The sequence below is a fragment of the Centroberyx gerrardi genome, chromosome 18 (genome assembly GCF_048128805.1).
Source record: "Centroberyx gerrardi isolate f3 chromosome 18, fCenGer3.hap1.cur.20231027, whole genome shotgun sequence".
NCBI lineage: Eukaryota > Metazoa > Chordata > Actinopteri > Beryciformes > Berycidae > Centroberyx > Centroberyx gerrardi.
Window position 1 is genome coordinate 28,618,218 of NC_136014.1, and position 20,563 is coordinate 28,638,780.

At 46.7% G+C, this 20,563-nt stretch overlaps 1 protein-coding gene across 1 annotated transcript in view; it reads right to left on the reverse strand.

The window, feature by feature from the left end:
* Positions 1-1,107: 1,107 nt before the first annotated feature.
* Positions 1,108-20,563, reverse strand: part of LOC139926672 (tumor necrosis factor alpha-induced protein 2-like) — a 26,068-nt gene continuing 6,612 nt past the window's right edge. Inside the window, exons 3-16 of the mRNA XM_078289789.1 lie at positions 20,316-20,563; positions 19,631-19,694; positions 16,792-16,896; positions 13,759-14,172; positions 13,404-13,641; positions 13,173-13,287; positions 12,811-12,933; positions 12,445-12,539; positions 7,221-7,313; positions 6,451-6,577; positions 4,641-4,760; positions 4,282-4,437; positions 3,257-3,372; positions 1,108-1,618 (exon numbers count right to left, since the gene is read on the reverse strand). The exon at positions 20,316-20,563 is cut by the window's right edge and continues 96 nt beyond it. Of these exons, the coding sequence (XP_078145915.1) occupies positions 1,435-1,618; positions 3,257-3,372; positions 4,282-4,437; positions 4,641-4,760; positions 6,451-6,577; positions 7,221-7,313; positions 12,445-12,539; positions 12,811-12,933; positions 13,173-13,287; positions 13,404-13,641; positions 13,759-14,172; positions 16,792-16,896; positions 19,631-19,694; positions 20,316-20,563 (2,198 nt within the window). The 3' untranslated portion in view covers positions 1,108-1,434. The remainder of the gene's footprint in view (positions 1,619-3,256; positions 3,373-4,281; positions 4,438-4,640; positions 4,761-6,450; positions 6,578-7,220; positions 7,314-12,444; positions 12,540-12,810; positions 12,934-13,172; positions 13,288-13,403; positions 13,642-13,758; positions 14,173-16,791; positions 16,897-19,630; positions 19,695-20,315) is intronic.

The window sequence follows — 20,563 nt, forward strand, 5'->3', positions numbered from 1 at the left end:
GTTTCATGTTACTGTGTTACTGCACATCTGCATGTTTCATGTTACTGTGTTACTGCACATCTGCATGTTTCATGTTACTGTGTTACTGCACATCTGCATGTTACTGTGTTACTGCACATCTGCATGTTACTGTGTTACTGTGTTACTGCACATCTGCATGTTTCATGTTACTGTGTTACTGCACATCTGCATGTTACTGTGTTACTGCACATCTGCATGTTACTGTGTTACTACACATCTGCATGTTACTGTGTTACTGCACATCTGCATGTTACTGTGTTACTGCACATCTGCATGTTACTGTGTTACTGCACATCTGCATGTTACTGTGTTACTGCACATCTGCATGTTTCATGTTACTGTGTTACTGCACATCTGCATGTTTCTGTTACTGCACATCTGCATGTTACTGTGTTACTGCACATCTGCATGTTTCTGTGTTACTGCACATCTGCATGTTACTGTGTTACTGCACATCTGCATGTTACTGTGTTACTACACATCTGCATGTTACTGTGTTACTGCACATCTGCATGTTTCTGTGTTACTGCACATCTGCATGTTTCATGTTACTGTGTTACTGCACATCTGCATGTTTCATGTTACTGTGTTACTGCACATCTGCATGTTTCATGTTACTGTGTTACTGCACATCTGCATGTTTCATGTTACTGTGTTACTGCACATCTGCATGTTTCATGTTACTGTGTTACTGCACATCTGCATGTTTCATGTTACTGTGTTACTACACATCTGCATGTTACTGTGTTACTGCACATCTGCATGTTTCATGTTACTGTGTTACTGCACATCTGCATGTTTCATGTTTCTGTGTTACTGCACATCTGCATGTTTCATGTTACTGTGTTACTGCACATCTGCACATGCTTCTATGTGTTTCTGTATTTTTCTGCACATCTGTCACAAACAGCCACACAGCTCTAACAGCCTCAGTCTGGATACACTGGGTGGAAAAACTGGCTCATAATTTTATTTTTAATATTTTGTTTATTCAAGTATACAGCGACAGACACATATAAACAGTATTAATAATACTAATACTAATAATAATAATGCTACTGATTTTACCACTACTGCCACTAGTAATACTGATCTAAAATCAGTTCTGAGTTTTACAGCAGGAATAAAAAGCAGAAACATTCAGGAAAGAACGGGTTAAAATACATGAAATAAAATAATAATATATTTAAACCATCAGCAGCTCCTGTCATGTCAGAAGCTCCTCCCTTCATCACATCACACCAGCCTCAGGAAAAGATAATGCAGATATTGATCGGTATTGATTATAGAGTCAGTAACACTACATGTGTTTAACGCTGACTGACTGACGGACCTGCTGCAGTGTGATGGATCACATTCTGGATTTACAGCAGATCAATGTGTGTATTGATCGGTTTGAGCGGGGTGTGATGTTCAGGGCTTCAGTCCCATCTGATTGATCTTATTGATCCATTTGACCTTGACCTTGGAGAAGAACGCTGGGCTGTGATTGGTGGAGGCCGGGAGGCGGTTCTCGTCCACGCTCCGCCTGATGGAGCGAACCTCAGCAGCTGATAGGCCGGTTTTCAGAGAGAGCAACGCACAAACATGGCCGTCACTGGAGGAGAGGACAGATCATTAATATTCATGCTGTTAACCAGGTAAAGCCTTTATTATTCACCTTTAGTCCAGCTAGTTAATATTAATATTGATCATTATACACCTTTATACCTATTAGTTAATATTAATAATGATCAGTATTAACATTTATACCAGCCAGTTCATTTTAATAATGATTTCTGTGATCAGATCTCTTATAGATTACACTGAGATCACACTGTCTGCTGTGACCTCTGACCTCTGACCTCTGACCTCCTGGCTGTTTGTAATGTTGCTGATCTAGAAACTGAAGCTGATTCTACTGTTGATTCTACTGTTGGATCAGTGGAGTCAGAGAGAACTGGAATACAACAGTAAAAACTCATTTCAAGCATTGAAGCAGAAGCCTTTAGATCAGAATGCTTTAAGAGAATGAAACAGGACATTCAGTCAGGTTCAGACTGCTGGTGAATAAAAATATAAATATGAATGTCATGCAGCAGTTTCAGTTAAACCTTCAGAGGTTTGACCTACTGACTGAACAAGAGTGAGCAGAGTGAATAGAGCAGAGTGAATAGAGCAGAGTGAATAGAGCAGAGTGAATAGAGCAGAGTAGAATAGAGCAGAGTGAATAGAGCAGAGTAGAATAGAGCAGAGTGAATACAGCAGAGTAGAATACAGCAGAGTAGAATACAGCAGAGTGAATACAGCAGAGTAGAATACAGCAGAGTGAATAGAGCAGAGTAGAATAGAGATGAAGTGAATAGAGCAGAGTAGAATACAGCAGAGTAGAATACAGCAGAGTAGAATAGAGCAGAGTAGAGTACAGCAGAGTAGAGTAGAGATGAAGTGAAGCGGTTCACAGACAGAACCTGATGCTGTCACATTATCCTCCCTGAACTCGACTCCTTGGCTCGACTCCTGCTGGGTTTTTCCACTCTCTTCACGCCACCCAGACACCTGAGATGTGACGAGCCCCGCCCACACACACACCTGCCGTTACCCACGGCAACCGGGTGATCCGAGGCGTCGGGCCGCGGGTTCGGTGTTCGCGTATGGAAAACACACAGACCTGCATCTGTGTGACGAGCAGGAAGTACTTTCGCTCGTGAACTTTCACGATGCTGAAACTCATGTTTTCTTATTTTTCATTCACACATTTCTACATTCTGCATGTTTAGTAATAACTTTATTTATAATATCTCCACTGTCTCTATTCTTATTCTACTCTATTTTCTTTGCTGTATCCTGTTACTGCCACAGTTTCCCCACAGGATCAATAAAGTTTCAGGTGAGTCCCGCTCCGCATCGCAGGCTGCCGGCGGATCGGCCCGGCAGACATTACCAAACGAGCTCAGAGAGTCTGGTCTCTGCAGGAGCAGCTGAACCTGGTCTGATCTGCACTGAACCAAGAGGGTCTGAGGGAGCGGAGGGTGGAGCTGCTCTGTGTCACATGGTCACGAGTCTGTGTACCTGTCTGTCTCTCTACCTGTCTCCCTGTCTGTCTCCCTGTCTGTCTCCCTGTCTGTCTCTCTCCCTCCCTCCCTACCTGTCTCCCTCCCTCCCTACCTGTCTCCCTCCCTCCCTACCTGTCTCCCTCCCTCCCTACCTGTCTCCCTCCCTGCCTGCCTGTCTCCCTCTCTACCTGTCTGTGTACCTGAGGTCTGGGAAGCTCCTGGCCAGGCTGACGGTCTCCAGCTGGACGCTTCCTGGATCCTGCAGACGGAGAATCTCAGCGAGACTGAAGAGCAGAGGAGCGAGCGGGCCGGACACCTGAGGAGTACTGCAGGATTACTACAGTACTACTGCAGTACTACTGTACTGCTACATTACTACAGTACTACCGCAGTATACACTGACACACATGGCGCAGTACACAGTACTACAGTATCAGTATCAGTAGAACACAGGATATACATTCATCGTTCAATGACTGTGACTGTGAGCACTGACAGTTCTGTACTACAGTACTACTGTAGTACTACTGCAGTACTACTGCAGTAGTACAGTAGTACAGTACAGTGCCCAGCACAAGGTTATTATCATAAACTAAAACTAAGATGAAAACTATCTGTTAAACACTGTTATAAACTAAAATAAATGAAAATGACACTTTGTGTTTTACTGTAAAACAAACTAAAACAAAATAAAATAAACATCAAATGTTCTTAGTTTTGGTTTTTTTCTTCCTGTGCAGGAAAATGGAATCTGTAAGTTTCACTGAACACTAACTGAAAAATTAAAGTCAATAAATTTGATGAACGATAAAATATATAAACTAATGAAAACTCCTAAACTAAAGAAACTATGTTAATTGGTCATAGTGTGTGTGTGTGTGTGTGTGTGTGTGTGTGTGTGTGTATGTGTGTGTATGTGTATGTGTGTATGTGTGTGTGTATGTGTATGTGTGTGTGTATATGTGTGTGTGTGTGTGTGTGTGTGTGTGTATGTGTATGTGTGTATGTGTGTGTGTATGTGTATGTGTGTGTGTATATGTGTGTGTGTGTGTGTGTGTGTGTGTGTATGTGTATGTGTGTATGTGTGTGTGTATATGTGTGTGTGTGTGTGTGTGTGTGTGTGTGTATGTGTGTGTGTGTGTGTGTGTGTGTGTGTGTGTATGTGTGTGTGTATGTGTATGTGTGTATGTGTGTGTGTATATGTGTGTGTGTGTGTGTGTCTCACCCCCTCGGTGAAGAAGTCGTTGATCTTGCGGCCGTCGTCGCTCATCCTGGAGGCTCCGCCCACCTGCTGCTCCCTGCTCTTCATCCTCGCCTTCATCCTCATCATCCTCTTCACATACTGCAGCAAGACCTCCTCATGGAGCCGAGAGAGCAGAGCCTGCACACACACACACACACACACACACACAACCACACACACACACACACAACCACACACACACACAACCACACACACAACCACACAGAAAGAGAGGCAGCTGAAGTGTGTGGGACAGCAAAAGAGACAGACAGGCAGACAGACAGGCAGACAGACAGACAGACAGACAGACAGGCAGACAGACAGACAGGCAGCTGTCTCACCTCCCTGCAGGCTGGTTTCAGGTCAGTGAACTGGCTCAGTTGTCGGTCCAGAGAGTCCAGCAGCTGATCCAGAACCGAACCGTCCAACCAGGGAACCGTCCAGATCTGACTGTACCACACCTGGAGGAGGAGGAGGAGGAGGAGGAGGAGGAGGAGGAGGAGGAGAAGAAGAAGAAGAACCCAGTATAAACCAGAACAATCCACATTAAGGCATTAAGAAAATCTAAATGTTGCTTATCTAGTTTTCTTGAGGAAATGTCCAATAAAGACAAAATGCATGAAGACGATCCTTTAAAGACTTTACTGTATTTTATTTGATCTTTTTGGTGAGAATAAGCTCCGAGTGAAAACTTCATTTAGTTTATTTTATCTGTGTGAAGAGGAAGTGTTTGTGTCTTCCACCACAAGATCCTGATTCTCTATCCAGACTCTTCTTCTGTGGTTCCTCGGTGGAACGAGTTTCCAAACTCCGTTCCATCCGCAGAGTCCCTCTCGATCTTTAAGAAAAGGCTAAAGACCCAGCTCGGTCACCTTCTCACCTGATGGACTGTGTAATTGCTAAAAAAATAAAAATAAAAAAAAATAAAAAGCTGGCCAAACCCACAGCATATCAGGTCTGATCAGGTATTGCTCCCACGACAACTTACCAGGGCTTGACTACACAAGGCCTGTAAGGTAATCAATACATGGCTGCCATACAGTGTAGAACTTGGCTTTTACAGTATATCTATTTTTTTTAGAGTTTTTTAGAGTTAGAAACTGTAATGTATGTAATGTAATGTAATGTATCTCAGTGTTTGAAAGATGAAGGCTCGTCTCCAACTCAACAAGATCAGTTCCTCGGCAGAAGAGCGACAAACCGATGAGCCGGTGTCCCGCCTGGAACTGGAGGAGACTGAAGGTGAGCGGACTCTGTCCCGTGCTGCAAGCCACTCCTCATCTAAACTTAACATCAAGACGGGACGTCCCGGCGGCTCACTGAGTAGAGTGTGCAGCGACCCGGGTTCGACTCCGGCCCCGGTCCTTTGCTGCCTGTCCTCCCCTCTCTCTCTCTCTCCCATACCTTCCTGTCTCTCTCTCACACTATCTCTGTCAATAACACCTAAAATAAATCTTTAAAAAAAAAAAAAAGTTAATATCAAGATCAACTTGCCAAACGTGTCTTGATGTGTGAAGGGGGGCAGACGATGCAGAGGAACGTCTACAGGCCTGCGTTCAGGAAGCAGTCCCGAACTATAAAGACCTTTTTGATTTGATTTGATTTGATTTGAGTTGATTTGATTTGATTTGATTTGATTTGAGATGATTTGATTTGATTTGATTTGATTTGATTTGAGTTGATTTGATTTGATTTGATTTGATTTGATTTGATTTGATTTGGGGGTAAAACCTGTCTGTCAAATATGAACTTCATCTTCCTCTGTCAGACAGTTCAGTGACGCAAATTAGTCACTATTTATTACTGCAGGACCAGAGAGACAGACGGGTAGACAGACAGACAGACAGACAGACAGACAGACAGACAGGTAGACAGACAGACAGACAGACAGACAGACAGACAGACAGACAGGTAGACAGACAGACAGACAGACAGACAGACAGGTAGACAGACAGACAGACAGACAGACAGACAGGTAGACAGACAGACAGGTAGACAGACAGGTAGACAGACAGACAGATAGACAGGTAGACAGACAGACAGGTAGACAGACAGACAGGTAGACAGACAGACAGACAGACAGACAGACAGACAGACAGACAGACAGGTAGACAGACAGACAGACAGGTAGACAGACAGGTGCAGTATTACCTTCAGCTGGTTGTGTATGGGGCGGGTGAAGTATCCGTACCCATAATCCTTCAGGACAGACAGAGTTTCCATGCAGCAGCTGATCTGCTGCTCAGACAGACTTCCTGCTCTGCTGGACACAAAGTCTCTGTGGAGAGACAGACAGTCAGACAGACAGGCAGTCAGCTGGAGACAGACAGACAGACAGACAGTCAGACAGCTGGAGACAGACAGACAGACAGCTGGAGACAGACAGACAGACAGACAGTCAGACAGCTGGAGACAGACAGACAGTCAGCTGGAGACAGACAGACAGACAGCTGGAGACAGACAGACAGACAGACAGACAGACAGACAGACAGACAGCTGGAGACAGACAGACAGACAGACAGCTGGAGACAGACAGACAGACAGACAGACAGACAGCTGGAGACAGACAGACAGACAGCTGGAGACAGACAGACAGACAGACAGACAGACAGACAGACAGCTGGAGACAGACAGACAGACAGACAGACAGACAGACAGACAGACAGACAGACAGACAGCTGGAGACAGACAGACAGACAGACAGACAGACAGACAGACAGCTGGAGACAGACAGACAGACAGACAGACAGACAGACAGACAGCTGGAGACAGACAGACAGACAGCTGGAGACAGACAGACAGACAGACAGACAGACAGACAGCTGGAGACAGACAGACAGACAGACAGACAGACAGACAGACAGCTGGAGACAGACAGACAGACAGACAGACAGGCAGACAGACAGACAGCATCTTCCTACCTGAACTGTTCGATGCAGACCAGGTTCGCCTTCATCACTGACTGGCTGTTGTCATGGTTTCCCTTCAGAAACTCCTCCAGACTGGACTTATAGCTGAAACACGCACACACACACACACACACACACACACACACACACACACATTAAACACACACACACACACACACACACACATTAAACACACACACACACACACACACACACACACACATTAAACACACACACACACTCAGCAGACTCTCTACCTGCCAGCTGAACAAGACAGTTTGTTTTTCCTGTAAAGGATTGTTCCCAACAAAATGTTTTACTGGAAACCTGGAACATCAGAGGAAGAGAGAAGCTGCACCCAGATCGCCGCTGCGTGAGCATTTACACAAGATGGCGGCGCGCTTAGACGCAGCGGCTGTGCTCTTCCCAGATCGCCGCTGCGTTTTTGTTATTTATATCTCCTAGTTAGCCCTAACACCGGACTCGCAAACACGACGCACAGCCGCCGGGACTTGCTACACATCGCCACGATGTGCAACAATTTTGGTACGAACGCCTTTCATCACACTCACCACATCCCAGCGGAACTTGTCAGAACACATCCCTATCCCGCCCGGAGACAGGAAGCAGAGGCGAGGCTGCCGTGCCGGGACTCGCACCAGGATGAAGAAAGCTCCGTTCAAACCTCCTTTGCCCACCATCTTCATCTCCAGCGTCAGGTCTCTCCCCAACAAAATGGACGAGCTCCGGTTGAGGACCTCAGCGCAGAGATTGGTCCAGGACTGCTGTGTTATGATCATTACAGAAACTTGGCTCCATTCAATAATCCCCGACACAGCTACTGAGCTAGCAGGCCGCTCAACCCACCGGAAGAACAGAAACAAGGTAAGAGCAGCGGCGGAGGACTTTGCATATACAGAATAACTGGTGTACGAACTCTAACATCATTGACAAGCACCGTTCACCGGACTTGGAGTACCTGATGTTAAAGTGCTGGCCTTTTTATTTACCGCGGGAGCTCAGAGTTGCTATTGTAGCGGTGTACATGCCACCAGATGCTAATGCTAAAGTACCGCTTGACTATCTGCTAGCAGCTATTAACAAACAACAGAGTGCTTACCCTGATGGAGTTTTTATCATAGCTGGAGACTTTAACCAAACCAACCTCAAGTCTGTACTCTCCTCAATTTGATCAACCTGTAAAGTGTCCTACCAGAGGAGAAAACACACTGGATCATGTTTACACCAGTATCAGGAACAGCAACAAAGCACTTCCCATTCCCCATCTGGGCCAGTCTGATCATCTTTCCCTGTTCCTGACCCCGGTCTATTGTCCTCGCATTCACCAAGCCAAACCAACTGTTAAGACTATAATGACTTGGCCTGAGGGGGCTACAACTACAAGACTGCTTTGAAGGCACGGACTGGGATTTATTTGCACAGCAGGACTTACACACTTCTACAGTGCTGTTTTACATTAAGAACTGTGTTGAAAACATCACTGTCAGCAAACGCATCCGGGTTTTCTCCAACCGTAAACCATGGATGACCAAAGAAGTACACCTCCTGCTGAGGGACCGCAATACAGCCTTTAGGTCTGGCAACAAAGACCTGTACACTGCCGCCAGGTCTAACCTGAAAACAGGCATCAAGGATGCCAAGGCGGCCCACAAACTGAGGATCAGTTCATCAACAACTACAAAAGCAGCAATGACCCACCCACAAGCAACAACACCTCACTAGCAGAGGAGCTCAACTGCTTCTTTGCCCGCTTTGAGGCGGCAGGTACGGAGACTGTAGTGTCATCTTCGCCAGCTGCCGACAGCCAAGCGCTCACTGTACAGACACGGGATGTTAGGTTCATTCTTCAAGGTGTCAACGCACGTAAGGCAGCTGGCCCTGACGGAATACCTCCCTGTGCTCAGAGACTGTGCTAACCAACTGGCAGAGGTGTTTACAGACATCTTCAACCTGTCTCTGTCACAGTCCATGGTCCCCACGTGCCTGAAGTCAGCCGCCATTATTCCCGTACCCAAGCATACAGCCATCAGCAGCTTCAATGACTACAGACCAGTCGTCCTCACGCCAGTTGTCATGAAGTGTTTTGAAAGACTGGTCTTAAGACATATCAAATCCACCCTGGCCCAACACCAATATGCCTACAGAGCCAACAGATCAACAGAGGACGCCGTTGCCACGGCCATCCATACAGCACTGACCCACCTTGAACACCAGAGGACATATGTGAGGATGCTTTTCATAGACTATAGTTCTGCTCTTAATACAATCATCCCCAGCAGAATGGTCACCAAGTTGCTTGACCTGGGCCTCAGCCATCCCACTTGCATGTGGATTCAGGACTTTTTAACAGGCCGCCGCCAGACAGTCAGGCTGGGACCCCATTCATCCCCCACCTTGCCAGTCAGTCCGAGAGCCCCACAAGGCTGTGTGGGTCCCCTCCTCTACTCCCTCTACACCCACGACTGTGTACCGATCCACACAACAAACACCATCATTAAGTTTGCGGACGGCAACAGTGGTTGGGTTGATCCCAGATGGTGACGAGTCAGCCTAAAGAGAGGAAGTCTGGAACCTGGCTAAATGGTGTTGTGTAAACAACCTGGCACTCAACATAAAAAAAAAGAACTCATAATTGACTTTAGGAGACATGGCGAGGACCCTGCACCAATTTCAATCAATGGCGACAGAGTGGAAATGGTCTCCAGCTTCAAATTCCTTGGAACCTACATCTCTTAGGACATCTCATGGACAATCAACACCACATCACTGGTCAAGAAGGCACAGCAGCGGCTTTACTTCCTCAGGACACTCAAGAAAGCCGACCTGTCTGAGCACCTGTTGCTGTCCTTCTACCGCCGCTCCACAGAGAGTGTACTCACTTACTGCCTCTCTGTGTGTGGTACGCCAGCTGTGCTGTGGCAGACAAAACGGCTCTCCAGAGAGTCATAAACACCGCTCATCGGAACCCAACTTCCGACTCTGGATCACACCTACCACTCTCGCTGCCTCCGCAGGGCTACTAACATTGCAAAGGACACATCCCACCCTTGTCACCATCTGTTCACCCTGCTGCCCTCTTGCAAATGCTACAGGTCCATGCACACCCGCACCTCCAGACTCAAAAACAGCTTTTACCCCAGAGCCATTACTGAACTGAACTCTGCACTAAAAAAGCCTCTGACATCCTAACCCCAGACCCCTCCTCGAGACCCCCCACCACACCAGCAAAAAAGTTACATTACATGTGCAATAACATAACATATATGTGCAATATCCTCTATCTTTTATCTTCTTCACTATTTAAAACTACTACTTGGAGGCTGAATGCCACCAGCACAGGATGCATGGCATGTATGTCTGGATATTTAACTTGTAGGTTGTAGGAATGTATGTATGTATGTAGATATGTACGGATGGAGGTATGTATGTATTGAGTCTATTTTTTTAAGCACCTTAAAAACAGAGTTGCCCTCTGAAAATCTTGTTGTACTGCTGTGCAATGACAATAAAGGCATTCTCTTAAAGCCTTGTCCACACTGATCCGTAAGTTTGGAATCGGTGTTTTTGTGTCGTTTGTGTTTCCGTCCACACAGCATTTCCAGGCCGTTCTCTAAAAGTTTCCCGTCCGCACTGATACGCAGAAAAGATACGAAAACGGTGAAATCTACCATTTGGCCATGTGCAAGCCTCTGACCCATGACCTCTATGTCGTTACCATGGTTATCACTGTTTACGGAAGTGTTGTCATGGCTGCAGTAGCAGAGCCTTAAGCGCCAACAAGATGTCCAAATCACAACAGAAGACGGACAAGGGGCAAACCAGACTTCTTTGTGACTACAAGACGCCAAAGCTACAGAGAATACAGACTGTTTGACTCTCGCCTGAGATCACATGACAATCTCACATCAGCATTTTTGGAAAAGCCCCGTTTTCCCTGTCCGCACTGCAACATGAAACTGCCGTTTTAAAATGTCTCCACTGTGGAGAGCGTTTTCAGAAAGCACCGTTTCCGGTGTTGGAAAACGGCGTCTTAGTGTGGATGGAAGGACAAAACAGAGAAATAAAGATGCGCTTTCAAATTTATGGACTTAGTGTGGACAAGACCTGAGTCTAATGAATGGTTCAGTATAATATCCTTCTTCAGGATAAAGAAATCACAGCATCTCACTGACAGATATACTCCACAAAACAGGTGTTCCAAATTAATGACATCACAGGGCAACAATGTAAAAAGGTCATAAACAAACATAATCGTTTTTTCCCGTTGCCCTGACCTTCAGGACCAACTTATCAGCACTGATTTGGCTCCTCAGGTTGAGTCTTCACAGCGTTTACTTCTCCAGTACCAGACGGGGACTACAGATGTATCTTGTGCTCAGTGCAACAGCACATACAAGTGTAATTACTCTAAACATCCTCATTCTGGACAGAAGATCCCTACTGGTGGAGTCATCACATGCTCCTCCAAATCTGTCATTTATTTGATTACCTGTCCTTGTGGATTGGCTTATGTTGGACAGACAAAAAGACAATTAAAGATATGAATAGCTGAACACCGCAGAACTATAAGGTGTAGAAACACAACCTGTCCAGCAGCCGCACATTTTATCAAGGCTAACTTGACCTTCTAGGACGGGTTGACCTGGAGTCTGGACCCACAGGTTAAAGACTCTGGCTCCTCTCTGCCTCACTGTAGTTTGACCTCAGACCGTTCCTGTAGTTTTCTGTTATAGACCTATCTTATATTTTATACTCTTCATGTCGTCTTATTCCTAATAGATTGTTATAGTTTAGTTTCCTGTTGGTTGTAAATGTTCCCTCACATGTAAACACGGACTGAACGGCATTAATAATGAACTCTGATGTTTTTGCTCTTGATGCAACATTTAATGCGATCTTTGTCTGTCTGCACTATTCAATCCTCTGCTGCTGTAGACCTGTTACTTATATTTACGCATTTTAAAACTTTTCGATTGTTTTTTCTACTGTGAATCTTTATGTTGAATCTGCTGTTTCCTTGAACACTATGGACAAATGGATGTGAACGGCCTTTCTTGACTATGAATGGCCTCTCTAGACGTTCTAGCTCTAGGCTCACGCTGATCGCCCTGTGATGTCATTAATTTGGAACACCTGTTTTGTAGAGTATAATATGTCAGTGAGATGCTGTGATTTCTTTATCCTGAAGAAGGTATTGATTAAACATTGATTGCACCTGGTGAAGAAGCTGTCCAGGTGAGCTGTGATCCTCTGGGTTTTCCTCTGGTCTGTCAGAACAGAACTGGCTTCAGTCAGGGAGCCGTCTACTACCTGGAACACAACACCAGGAAGAGTCCAAGACCCGATCTGAACTCAGAAATCATTAAACGTAAAGCTCAGAAACACAAGCTGAACTGTTGAGGAAGAGGAGGGAGAAGAGGAAGAGGAAGAGGAGGAGGAAGAGGAGGATGACATGAGCAGTGTCATGACTGACAGCATGGTATTTCCCCGTCAACCTGGAATATATTCCCACAATAACACTTAATTAGCTGTATCACAGCTATAATTAACCTGTATTACACCTGTAATTAACCTGTATTACCTGTATTACATCCACAGCCAGTGGACTGAAGCAGTACTGGTCGATGACGTCAGGTTTCCTCCCGCTCTGCCAGTTCTCCTCCTCCTTCTTCAGAGCCGTCCAGAGCCAGAGCTTCACTTTCCCCTGGGAGCGAAACAGGAAGAAACCTGGCTGATCCTGCTGCATGCTGGGAAATTATCTAAACAAGCTGCAGCATCAAAATGCATCAAACCACAAGTGTACGATGTACAGAACTAAAACTGTTCCAAAAAGGGAACTTTCCTTTGATATTGTCATTGTAAACAGAAGTTCACAGACTTGCAGAACTGGAACACAGAGTTATGAAGCAGCTGAATGAAACTCCTCCAGACTGCAGTGTTTACCTCTTTATGGGTCAGGTACTGCTCCTCCAGCCGCTCCCGATCCTCCCGCAGCAGCAGGGATCCGAGACAGGCCGTCTTGATTTTCCCCTCCAGTTCTTCATGTTTTAAGATTTCACTGCAGCAGGAAACACAACCAGCACTTAGTTCATCTTCACACACTGAAGACAAGCTTGTGCTGTTAGATGATGAGCTCAGACACAGTAAGTGGCAGAGCTGTAAACACTCACTCACTTTGGATAGTAGTGGTTGACCCAGAAGAGCAGGTAGCTGCAGTCATCCAGCTCCGGCCCGGAGCCGGCCAGCTCCGCCAGGCGCACGGCGAAGGCCTGCTGGTAGAGTCCGGCGTACAGATTGAGGATGTCGAACTCCGGAGGGTAGCAGTCCTTCACCTTCCTGACCAGCGTCAGCAGATCCTCCTTCAGCCGCTTCCCGGTGCGACACACCTCCCGCTTCAGACCGGAGGACAGGCCGGAGGACAGGCCGGAGGACAGGCCGGAGGACAGGCCGGAGGATAGGCCATCCGTGGCGCTCGTGCCATCCGTGGCGCTCGTGTCATCCGTGGCGCTCGTGCCATCCGTGGCGCTCGTGTCATCTGTGGCGCTCGTGCCATCCGAGGCGGCGCTCCTCAGCCTGGACTCCACCATGTTCCGCAGCAGAGCGGCGTGCGTGCCGAGGCACTTCTGAGGCCGCCAGACGGGAACCTGGCCCTCCGGGGAGCCGGCCCACCGCCGGTCCTGCGCCTCCTGTTGCCAGACGGAGGCCACGGCGCTCCGCAGCGCCTCCTGCTCCCCGGGGGAGGAGGTGCTGAAGGTGTTGTGGACCTCCATCCAGACCTGCAGCAGCAGAGCCTCCAGGTCCTTCTGCAGTCGGTCCTCCTCCTCCTCGCTGCGCTCCTCCTGACCGAACAGCTGCTCCTCCCTGCAGATCAGCTGGCTGCTCTGCTCCTCTAGGTCCAGATCCTTCTTCAGGTCCTGCTGCTCCTTCAGGTCCTGGTCCTCCTCTGGAACACAGGAGTCACACTGAACCTTCACACATCACAAATAACTGTGTTTTATTGTAGTACAACAAGAACGTCATGGTTATAATGTGAAATGCTTCAGGCTCAGACTAACTGAGAAGCATTTTTTTTTTTTTTTACAGATGAGATCACTAGAGAATGAAATGAGTTAAATATAGAATATAAATAAGAACAGAGTGATATAAAGTTATTTAAACATCATGTTAAGTAGAAATGGATGAACATGGTGAGAAAAACAGCAGCAGCAGGTATTCAGTTCTATAAGTTACTGAGGTGAAGAACAGAGAACAGGAGAAGTGAATGTTGGGGTTTTTGTTCATACTGATGGTGTTTGGTGATGATGACCACCAGTGATGATGGTGGTGATGATGTCACTCTGAGTCTGTCTGCCGGGTTCTCCTGCTGGGTTCTCCTGCTGTGTTCTCCTGCTGTGTTCTCCTGCTGTGTTCTCCTCTACCTGCTGGGTTCTCCTGCTGTGTTCTCCTGCTGTGTTCTCCTCTACCTGCTGTGTTCTCCTGCTGTGTTCTCCTGCTGTGTTCTCCTGCTGTGTTCTCCTGCTGTGTTCTCCTCTACCTGCTGTGTTCTCCTGCTGTGTTCTCCTGCTGTGTTCTCCTCTACCTGCTGGGTTCTCCTGCTGTGTTCTCCTGCTGGGTTATCCTCTACCTGCTGGGTTCTCCTGCTGTGTTCTCCTGCTGGGTTATCCTCTACCTGCTGTGTTCTCCTGCTGGGTTCTCCTGCTGTGTTCTCCTCTACCTGCTGTGTTCTGCTGTGTTCTCCTCTACCTGCTGGGTTCTCCTGCTGGGTTCTCCTGCTGGGTTCTCCTCTACCTGCTGTGTTCTGCTGTGTTCTCCTCTACCTGCTGGGTTCTCCTGCTGGGTTCTCCTCTACCTGCTGGGTTCTCCTGCTGGGTTATCCTCTACCTGCTGTGTTCTCCTGCTGTGTTCTCCTCTACCTGCTGTGTTCTCCTGCTGTGTTCTCCTCTACCTGCTGTGTTCTCCTGCTGTGTTCTCCTGCTGTGTTCTCCTGCTGTGTTCTCCTCTACCTGCTGTGTTCTCCTGCTGTGTTCTCCTCTACCTGCTGTGTTCTCCTGCTGTGTTCTCCTCTACCTGCTGTGTTCTGCTGGGTTCTCCTCTACCTGCTGTGTTCTGCTGTGTTCTCCTGCTGTGTTCTCCTCTACCTGCTGTGTTCTCCTGCTGTGTTCTCCTCTACCTGCTGGGTTCTCCTGCTGTGTTCTCCTGCTGTGTTCTCCTCTACCTGCTGTGTTCTCCTGCTGTGTTCTCCTCTACCTGCTGTGTTCTGCTGGGTTCTCCTCTACCTGCTGTGTTCTCCTACTGTGTTCTCCTGCTGTGTTCTCCTCTACTTGCTGGGTTCTCCTGCTGTGTTCTCCTGCTGTGTTCTCCTCTACCTGCTGTGTTCTCCTGCTGTGTTCTCCTCTACCTGCTGTGTTCTCCTGCTGTGTTCTCCTCTACCTGCTGTGTTCTGCTGTGTTCTCCTACCTGCTGTGTTCTCCTGCTGTGTTCTCCTGCTGTGTTCTCCTACCTGCAGTGTTCTGCTGTGTTCTCTTCTACCTGCTGTGTTCTCCTACCTGCTGTGTTCTCCTGCTGTGTTCTCCTGCTGTGTTCTCCTACTGTGTTCTCCTACCTGCAGTGTTCTGCTGTGTTCTCCTCTACCTGCTGTGTTCTCCTACTGTGTTCTCCTCTACCTGCAGTGTTCTGCTGTGTTCTCCTCTACCTGCTGTGTTCTCCTCTACCTGCTGTGTTCTCCTGCTGTGTTCTCCTGCTGTGTTCTCCTGCTGTGTTCTCCTACCTGCTGTGTTCTCCTCTACCTGCTGTGTTCTCCTGCTGTGTTCTCCTCTACCTGCTGTGTTCTCCTGCTGTGTTCTCCTCTACCTGCTGTGTTCTCCTGCTGTGTTCTCCTCTACCTGCTGTGTTCTGCTGGGTTCTCCTCTACCTGCTGTGTTCTCCTCTACCTGCTGTGTTCTGCTGGGTTCTCCTCTACCTGCTGTGTTCTGCTGGGTTCTCCTCTACCTGCTGTGTTCTCCTCTACCTGCTGTGTTCTCCTGCTGTGTTCTCCTGCTGTGTTCTCCTGCTGTGTTCTCCTACCTGCTGTGTTCTCCTCTACCTGCTGTGTTCTCCTGCTGTGTTCTCCTCTACCTGCTGTGTTCTCCTGCTGTGTTCTCCTCTACCTGCTGTGTTCTCCTGCTGTGTTCTCCTCTACCTGCTGTGTTCTCCTGCTGTGTTCTCCTCTACCTGCTGTGTTATCCTGCTGTGTTCTCCTCTACCTGCTGTGTTCTCCTGCTGTGTTCTCCTGCTGTGTTCTCCTGCTGTGTTCTCCTACCTGCTGTGTTCTCCTCTACCTGCTGTGTTCTCCTGCTGTGTTCTCCTGCTGTGTTCTCCTGCTGTGTTCTCCTCTACCTGCTGTGTTCTCCTGCTGTGTTCTCCTCTACCTGCTGTGTTCTCCTGCTGTGTTCTGCTGTGTTCTCCTCTACCTGCTGTGTTCTGCTGTGTTCTCCTCTACCTGCTGTGTTCTGCTGTGTTCTCCTACCTGCTGTGTTCTCCTGCTGTGTTCTCCTACCTGCAGTGTTCTGCTGTGTTCTCCTACCTGCTGGGTTCTCCTGCTGGGTTCTCCGGTTCCTCCAGATCTTTCCTGGGATCTTCAGCCTCAGTTTCCTCCTCTCTCCTCTCGACTCTTCTGACTCATTTTCCCCTGATTTCAAATTCAGATTCAAAATCAGCTTTACTGGCACCGATCCAACAGAAAAACCGACAGTGATGTCACAGATCACAAGATAAATAAATAACTACAATATTAAAATCCAGAACATTTTTATGTTGCAATCCCAACAGTTTCAACAGATCAAGCCAACAGATCGACTTGATGACTTATTTGGAATGACTTGGAATGACTTATTGCCGGGGTTAAATGCGGAGGAACACAGCAGTATATTCATACATGAAATTCAGCATATAGCCCATAAATTCACAAAAAGAGTCAAAGGCAAAAAAAATCAAAAGAGGTCACTACCCTGGTTGAACTCTGATTTACTGAAACTGATGGAGAGGGATCTTGTGTTGAAAAGGGTCTTAAAATCTAAGCAGGTGAACGACAAACGCAAATTTATTATGCTGCAGAATAAGGTTACTAAAGAGATAAGAAAAGCTAAAGCAAACGTTTTCATCAGTAGCATTAGTGAGGCGAAAGGCAACACAAAACTAATTTGGAAGCAGATTCAGAAGCTGATAGGGACCGATCATCTTAGGTGCAGTAAGCAATTGGAACTAAAAATTAACGGTAACCTATTGCAAGATCCAGTGGAATTGGCAAAAGCCTTCAATGAATACTTTATTGTCGCCGAGATTGCACAATATTTCCCTAACACGTGAGAATCTTATTCCAGTGAATATCACTTCGCCCTCTTTTAACATTAATTATATCACAGAAAGTAAAGTACAAATGATTATAAACTCACTCAAACCTTCCACAGCTAAAGATATCTATGGGATGGACTCAGCTGTGCTTAAGTGCCTTAAAGAACCTTTGCGCCCCCCCATTACACAGATCATTAACCTGTCGGTCTCACAGGGGGTATTCCCAAATGTTTGGAAGACAGCCGTCGTATCATCCATTTTTAAGTCAGGTGATCCTCAGGCTATTTGCAACTACAGGCCAATCAGCATCTTGCCTGTAGTGTCCAAAGTAGCAGAGAAGTGGGTAGCAGAACAGCTCATCTCCCACTTAAACAAGAGTCCCTTTTCACTGCATCCCATGCAATTTGGTTTTAGAGCTCATCACTCTACAGACACTGCTAACTGCTTCTTTCTAGAAAAGATAAAATCACTGATGGACAAGGGAGGTGCTGTTGGGGCTGTATTCCTTGACCTGAGAAAGGCATTTGATAAACCATAAGGTACTCATTGCCAAACTGTCCACATTTAACTTCTCCCACGATGCCCTCAAGTGGACAGAGTCCTATTTAAATGACCGAACTCAATGTGTGAAGGTCCACAACCATCAATCAGCTGCTCTTAATTCCCATACTGGTGTCCCACAAGGATCTGTACTAGGACCACTCCTGTTTAGGCTTTATGTCAGCGATCTACCCTCTGTGTGGAGATTCAGCTATATGCTGATGACACGCTGATCTATGCACATGGCAGCACAAAACAACAGGCTGCAGCAAAACTCACCAATGCACTGGGCCACATCACAGCTTGGCTAAAGCAATCATGCCTTCAACTCAATATAACTAAAACTGTCAGCATGTTTTTCTCAAAAAAGCCATGTACCACTTTAGAACCAGACATGATGCTATCTGGAGAAAAACTACAAGTTGTCTCTGAGTTTAAATATCTGGGCATCCTGATTGACTCAGTTATCTTTCAAATCTCATGTGAAGAAAGTATGTCATAGGGTTAAGTTTAACTTATCTAACTTCAGATTCATCAGAAATTCAATGACCACTGACGCAGCCAAGTTATATATGAATGCAGTGATAATCTCACACCTCACATACTGCTTGACAAGTTGGGCACAAGCTAATAAAACAACACTTAAGCCAACACTCTCAGTTTGTTTGGACCGGAAGTCAAACACCTACCACCACTGCCTCATTTTAAGAAAGTATAAACTTTTGAGTTGGGATAATCTAATTAAGTATGCAAATCTTTGCCTTGTCTTTAAAGTCTTGCATAACACTGCTCCCCCTCCGCTTCAAACTTCAATGCTTATATGTGCATTTGTTTTGTCTTCATGCCATTGTCTGCTAATCTGTCCTTTCTTGATTTATTGTCTCTCTTGTGTCACTTACTTAGTTCTTTATCTCTGTAACACATGCATTTTAATTCTATCTTATTTGAAATTTTAGGCTGTCTTTTAAACACCTGGCCGGGACAGCAGATGAAAACTAGCTTTCTGGCTAACTCTGGCTCATTTACAGTTTGACTGTTGATTGATGTGCATTGTCCCTGAAAAAATAAACCAATAAATAAATAAACAGTAATGAAGTCAGCAGTTACAGAAACTCACTGATACTGAAGATACTTAATAAAAAACATAAAAAACATTCATGGTTAAAATAATAACACGTTATGAACCTTTTAGCAGTTAAATGATATTATTATTTAGCCTATTTAGTATATCTGCGGACATTTCTGTTAACCAGTAAGTCTTACTGTACCAGACATGATGATGAATCTGCCCAGACGGGACTGCGCATCGTGCGTCATTGCGCGGGGACGCGCACAGAGAAATATTTTTTCAAGTTAGAAATAAAATCAAATTGAGTTTTAAAAGACATAAATTGTTAAACTGCGTCACATATTAAACCTCCACCGACAGCTCGGTTTGGAAATCCGATGTAATTTTTCCATCGGACCTTCGGATCTTCACCTCAGTATCGGACTACCAGAGTCCACCCGCAGCTCATCATGTTGTTTCCTACCTTTCATGTTCCGGCCGTCGGGCTGTGTGACGGCGCTGCCCGGCGGGGTGGGGTCACACGGCTGCTGGAGAGACCGGGGCGGAGCGACAGACCGGCCTGTCTGTCTTCCCTTAACTGTCTGTCTCTCTGGAAGCCAACACAGCAGAGTTTTACTTTATCTGCTGCTTTAGTCTGAATCACAGTGACAGAGCTGCTTCAGCTGCTGCTGCTGAGGGGGAGGAGGAGGAGGAGGGGGAGGAAGATGAGGAGGAGGAGGAGGAAGAGGAGGAGGAGGAGGAGCAGGAAGATGAGGAGGAGGAGGAGGAGGAGGAGGAGGAGGAGGAGGAGGAGGAGGAGGAGGAGGAGGAGGAGGAGCAGGAAGATGAGGAGCGGGCTGTCTGTCTGCCTGGAGGTTAGACAGGAAATTATCTGTCTAACTGCTGCAGGATGTCATCTGAATAACAGCAGGACCTAAATCCTGTAGCTGCTGAATTCTCTTACTGCTTTAAGGATTTCTTTCCTCCAAATCTCACAAAACTCCCTAAACATAACATTTACCATTAAGAATAATAAACACAACATTCACATCATTCAGCCTCATAATGAAGATCTGCTGCATCACCTCCGGTCCTCTGCTGACTCCTGCTGGCCAGAAGGCGGATCCTCGAGAGCCTCATCAGGACCGGATCCACTGCAGATCCAGAACCTCTGGGTACTGATCCAGAATCTTCTGTTGATCCAGAACCTCTGGATGCTGCTCCAGAACCTGTAGATGCTGGTCCAGAGCCTGTAGATGCTGCTCCAGAGCCTGTAGATGCTGGTCCAGAACCTGTAGATGCTGCTCCAGAACCTGTAGATGCTGGTCCAGAACCTGTAGATGCTGGTCCAGAGCCTGTAGATGCTGGTCCAGAGCCTGTAGATGCTGGTCCAGAACCTGTAGATGCTGCTCCAGAA